The 6,175-nt window shown below is 40.6% G+C and overlaps 1 protein-coding gene across 1 annotated transcript in view; it reads left to right on the top strand.

Annotated features, from left to right (window-relative positions):
* PHLPP1 (PH domain and leucine rich repeat protein phosphatase 1) overlaps window positions 1–6,175 on the top strand; it is a gene marked incomplete at its 5' end in the record, with an annotated part of 251,315 nt that overhangs the window by 230,454 nt on the left and 14,686 nt on the right. Inside the window, one exon of the mRNA XM_006141843.2 lies at window positions 1,839–1,969. Coding sequence (XP_006141905.1) covers window positions 1,839–1,969 — 131 coding nt within the window. The remainder of the gene's footprint in view (window positions 1–1,838; window positions 1,970–6,175) is intronic.

Here is a 6,175-nt window from a genome sequence, read left to right as displayed (position 1 = left end):
CCATGGGTGACTCCTCCCTCCGGACAGATGTATCTGCCTGGCTAGACTCCCTGTCTCTGACTGGCTGTGTGACTCCCTGTCTCTGACTGGCTGTGTGACCCCAGGCAAGCCCATAGCACCCAGGACTTTGTCCAGTAATGCCTGTCCCACTTATTTTCGGGGCAGTGGTGAGGCTAAAAGACTGCGCGAGGTGTGGTGGTGCTTTGAAAAAGTTTGTGGTTCCATCGTGCCTCCGTACTCCCTGCTCACTCACCTGATTAAATAGCACACACCACCACAGAAGCCAGTCATGTTAGTTCCCGACATAGACAAGCATTCACGCTGCCATCAGATACCCATTCAGTGGAACAGGTGTTATTCCCATTTGATAGAGGAAGACACTTAAGTGTTGAAAAATGAGTGATTTGTGAAATGAAGTCAGCAAATTGGTAGCGGAGATAACCTGTAATTCTTGACTCAAGCTAGACTCGTGAAGTGAAGCCAGTTCTGGAAAGTAAAAGCCATTCAACAACTTTGTATTCCTGTGTCATTACTCTTCATGGGGTGAATGGCGGGAGGGGACAAGTAACATGCTCTTTACATATAGTATCATTTTATTTTTATCTTAGCATTTCTAATTTTCATCAGTTGTCTGCTTATTTAAAAATAGCTCAGTGGTTGTGAACATGGAATGTGTTCTAATCTCTCGTGAGGAACAGCAGCAGTTCTGTTGTACTTTGCCATGCTTTACTTTTCAGGCACTTTCTGATACAAACTTTATATATCATATTACAAAGTTACATAGACATTTATGACATTTAAATAGCAGGCATCAGAACCAGCAGATGCCATAATGGTTACATCACTGGACCCCCACATAGTCGACTGTGGTTCCAGTCTTGGAGCTGGCAACTTAAACCTCACGCTGGACGTGTGTGCGTGCATGCCCAAGATCCTGAGAGAATGCCGGAGGAGAAGGGATTGCAGTGTGGCCATCTCCTCTGGAGAGTGATTTCTCGCTTTCTGTCTCTCTGGCAAGTGCACACGCCCTATAACAAAAATCTCCCCCCCCAAAAGAAAAAAAAAAGTATACACCATTTTTCATCACAGCTGTTTGGAGTGTAGGTATTTCCAACAGGACCTCTCACTGTGCTGTCATCTTTTCACCCCAGCCTCCCAGTCAGCTAGAATTAAGCGCACACTGCCACATTTGCTGTGCTTAGGTTGGTCTTGGATCCAAAGCCCATAGTTCATGTGGCTCCAGCATTGTGCAACAGCACCCTACAACCTGTGCTGCCACAGCTGGGCCTCACAGCAATTTCCATGCATTCGTGTGCATGAACTGTGTAATGGCCATTTTCTAAGTTTGTGTGTTTGCATGTGCGTGCTGTAGGTCATGAAATGTTTCGCTCGGAGCTTCAAGAGCACTATCCTTTCATACATCACAGAATTTTAGAATGTTCATTGTAAACTTCCAGAAATATTTTCTTTTACTTGTTATACAGCATCTTTCACATTGGTGAGGAAGAGGGCTCTTGAAGTGATATGGGCGAAAATGACTTAACGGTTCTGTTCCCTTTGTAAGATGGAGAAAAGGATAAACATAAATGGAAAAAAAAAAAGAAATAAGATTTTCTTTGTTATTAAAAGGAAGCAAAAACAAAACAAAACAAAACAAAAAAACAAAACCTCCTGCATTTAGCAAAATCTGTTCTAAATATCTATGGTAGAGTAACTTCTTTTTCTGCATTTTACCAGTGTATTACAGCGAACGGTCAGGCTGACAGGCTATAAAGGGTGGGTGTAGAACTTCCTAAAGATCTCCAGACGCTCTCTTTCTTGTTTCCACTGTTCCTCAGTGCGTGGACCTGAGCTGTAACGAGCTTAGCGAAATCACTTTACCAGAAAACCTGCCTCCCAAACTGCAAGAATTAGACCTGACTGGAAACCCCCGTCTTGCCCTTGATCACAAAACCCTGGAACTACTGAAGTAAGTATTTTGTAAAGTGGTGTATCCCCCATATCATTCACTGGCAATGAGATACACAACTTAGTAAAAACGTGAAACAAAAACCCAAGTATTCATTGAGTTTTAGCTGAATCCACTCACATAACAAGATGGAGAAGATCCAGGGAGTGCTGTGAACCACTGAGATACAACCTGGAATCTCAGCAGTTACTGACACCATGGTTGTGGCTCTTACTGCAAATATTAAGAATGGGTCTTTTAAGAGAGAGAAAATATAGGGCATAGTAACAGTTTGGAACTAAGCTACCAAAGAAAACTGGGACTGAATCAGTCTGCTGAAATTATCTTTATGCTTTGGCAGTGAGTTCATGGAAACCATTTCATTCATGATCTTGATAAAACATTCAAATTGAAGTTTATTGTGTAAAACATTTTAAGGTAACCTCAGTAGGAGAGATGTCTTTATAATAGTGTTCATCACAGAACTCTACACAGCAACAAGTAGAAGTAAATTATGCCCACAATAGAATGTTATACACCCGTTTAAAACAATGAGGCAGAGCTGTGTTACTAACTCAAAAGTGAGAAGAAAGTCTACCAAGAAAACCATCTAGTGCAATCTAATTTTGGCAAGATGTATGTGCATGAAGTATTATATGCATGTGTGTGTGTGTACACATTTAGAAAACATCTGAGAGGGTTTGTAACAAAATGCCAAAATAGTGTTCTTGTGATGATAGGATTATGGGCAATCTTTAGTTTCATCTTTAAACCTTTTTTTTAATTTTCAGAATTTTTTGTAGTGTATCTTAGAGTATCTGTTCTAAAGATTGACACATTAGTCATTTGTATGCTGTATATATTTATACGACATTGGAATGTTTGTTACTGAAAGTCATCTTCCATTAGCTTAGAAAAAACTGAAAGGAAGAGTAGACTTTTGGTGAATGAGGGACCAGCAGGTGGCGTGGTGGTTAAGATGCTGGACTCCCACATGGTTTACCACTGTTCAAGTCCCAGACCTGGCGGCATAAAACTCACTCTGGGTGTGTGTACATGTGTGCTCAAAATCCTAGGCAAGAAAGGAGAAGAAAGGATTGTGGTATGGCCATCTGCCCTGGGGGGGGGTGACTTTTTACTTTTCCTCTGTCTTTCTCTCTCTTTGGCAAGTATACATACCCTATAGCAAATTTTAAAATACATATTAAAAAAATGAGCAATATATTATGTATTTTTAAATATATATGGACAATTCAATACATATTGAACTAACTCGTTAATAAATGTGTACAGCACAGCGTAATATTCAGTGTTGAAGAAAATAAATGTGTGTACATCCTTGATTTGATCATTATATTCTATATGCATGCCCTATAAAACCATACTGCAGGACCAGCAGTTAGTGTAATGGCTATTCATTGGACTCCCATGTAGTCGACCGCTGTTCGAATCCCGGACCTGGTGGCTTGAACTCACGCTGGGCGCATGTGCATGCATGCCCAAGATGCCAAGAGGAGAACGGAGGAGAAGGGATTGCGGCGTGACCATCCCCCTCGGGGGGTGATTTCTCGCTTTCTGTTTTTCCGTCTCTCTCTGTCTTTCTGGCGAGCGCACGCACCCTATAGCCAAAAAAAAAAACCTCTCCAAAAAAAAAAGATAAAACCATACTGTAGCCACAGAGATACACATTGATTACATGTTAACTAGAAATTATAATTTAAAAATGAAATAACCAGAAATATGGCATTTGTTTTAAGCAGTTTGTTCTAAGATTGTCATTAAGATATTTCTAAATATATTTAGGATGAATATGAAACAACTTGTGAAAATGTTCATGTCATAATTAGAAAATCCCACAGTTAGATATGCAAAGAGAAACATCTATTTGTTAAATTTTCTGCAAGGAACATATGTTACTCCAGTGGCCAAGCTACTGCAGTGAAGTGCACCACGCTGTTAGATTTGAAACATGAGGATTAGTAACAGACAGTGAGGTCCTAATGCTCTTACCTAAAAATGTTACCTTGCGAAGAACATCTATCCAATGGGAGAGGGTTCACAGCTCAGTAGTTTCCACATATCACTTGTGCTTTCAGAAGGTCGGCTTTTTTGTTCAACATGAGCCAGGGGAAAGGGTATGTGGGGACTCAGGAATTACGCTCCAGCTCCTAGGCACCCTCAGTCTCACTTAAAGACATCTAAGTGTCAACATTCACATCACCTGCCCATAATCCTATCATCATAGGAATAGCATTATTTTAACATTTTGTTGCAAGCCCTCTCGGACACTGTCTAAATGTGTGCATGCACATACGTGCACGTGATACTCAATACACAAATTTTGCCACACTATATTCAGCTCAGCTGCACTATATTCAGGTAGTTAGAAGTGGAAAAATTGCTGCCTTAATAAGAAAAGATTGAGGGGACCAGCAGTTAGCGTAATGGCTATGTCGCTGGACTCCCATGTAGTCGACTGCAGTTCGAGTCCCAGACCCGGTGGCTTATAACTCACCCTGGGCGCGTGTGTGTGTGTGCCCAAGATCCCAAGAGGAGAATGGAGGAGAAGGGATTGTGGTGTGGCCAACCCCCTTGGGGGGTGATTTCTCACTTTCTGTCTCTCTGTCTGGCGAACACACGTGCCCTATAGCAAATACCTCTCCAAAAAAAAATTAAATAAGAAAAGATTGAGAGGTGGGGTTTAAGGATTGCCTTTTTCCCTTAATAATCAGACTAAGAAACAGAATTATTTCTCTGAAAGCTCTATGTTCTATAAAGATTATAAACATCTTTAGAAATGAGCTTTTACTTTTCTGTAGAATTGACGAGATTGTAGGTATACCTTTAAAAGCCTACTGCATTGTTTACCATTTCATGGGGATCAAATTTAGCACCAGGCTATCCAGAGAGCAAGCAGCGCAGGGCTGTTTTATTGTTTTGTTGTTGTTGTTGTTGTTTTGTTTTTTTTACAAATTCTCTATTTAATTTTTATTATCATTATTATTTTAATTTGCTATGGGGCACATGTACTCACCAGAGAGAGAAAGTGAGAAAGTAAGCCAGGGCTCAAACCGCGGAACAGCTAACCACCCACCTGCTGGCCCCTTGTTTTTTAATGCCTCTCTTTTGTTGATAGGATTGAAAACTTTGGAAGATTTATAGCCTTCCTATAAATGAGATATTAATTTGATTTGGATATTTTCTGTTGACACCATCTATGATTATATATATTTTAGCTGTTTAGAAATAAAGGGAAAAGTGTTTGTTAGTAATTGAGAGTAGGAGCTTTTCTTTAACCAAGTGTTTTTAAATTTCAGAGAAATTGCCATTAGTTACATCTAGAAACAAAGTGAATGCTAGTTAGGTATTGATTTACTTCTTAGAGTCTTAACTAGTTCTGAGGGGGGTATTCAGTATTGGTTAGATTTTTGTAGTAAATGCCAACAGATAATTTCATTCTCAGGGTCACGGCAGAAGTATTTAGGTGTTGTTTAAGTATCAAGAGATGATACACTGTCTCTCATCTAAATAACAGAGGTGGGAGAGGGGCATCTAGTGGCGATTTAAAAGTAAGCAGGATTTATCTCACTGCAGAAACCAGCCTTGGGGGCACTGAATCTTTTCTAGTAGGCTGATTGTTAAGAAAACCCATTTCAGAGTTTATTTCCGCTTTGGGTACTATTGGACCCATTATTAGCATATGAGAACTTAAGTCTCCTAGTTTAAATACATGCAGTTAACTTGCAGTTTGTTTAATGCCTCTCATTTACTTCATGGTTCTACGTGTGCATGTTACAATACCAGCCTTAGTGTGGATGCCCTACAGGTGAGGAAAGAACTGGAAGGTTCAGGGAACGGGAAGTCCTCAGTAACATTTGTTGACTATTCGCAGGGGTGATGTGGGCAGGAATCGAAATTGGAGATGAATGCTCCAGAATTCTCTCATGTTACCTAAAGACAATATAAATATGACTTGGGTTTTGCTCTCTTCAAGTATGAATGGTCATGGCATAAAAAATACCCACATCTGGGACTAGCAGATGTTGTAGCGGTTCTGTCACTGGACTCTCACATGGCCAGCAGTGGTCCGAGCCCTGGACCCAGTGGCTTGAAAATCATGCTGGGCATGCGTGCATGTGTGCCCAAGATCCCAGGAGGAGGATAAAGGACAAGGGATTGTGGTGTGGCCATACCCCTAGGGGGTGATTTCTCACTTTATGTCTCCTT

The sequence above is a fragment of the Tupaia chinensis genome, unplaced genomic scaffold (assembly GCF_000334495.1).
Source record: "Tupaia chinensis unplaced genomic scaffold, TupChi_1.0 Scaffold000065_1, whole genome shotgun sequence".
NCBI classification, from domain to species: domain Eukaryota; kingdom Metazoa; phylum Chordata; class Mammalia; order Scandentia; family Tupaiidae; genus Tupaia; species Tupaia belangeri.
Note: the sequence above shows the minus strand (reverse complement) of the source record. Positions and strands in the feature narration are given on the sequence as shown.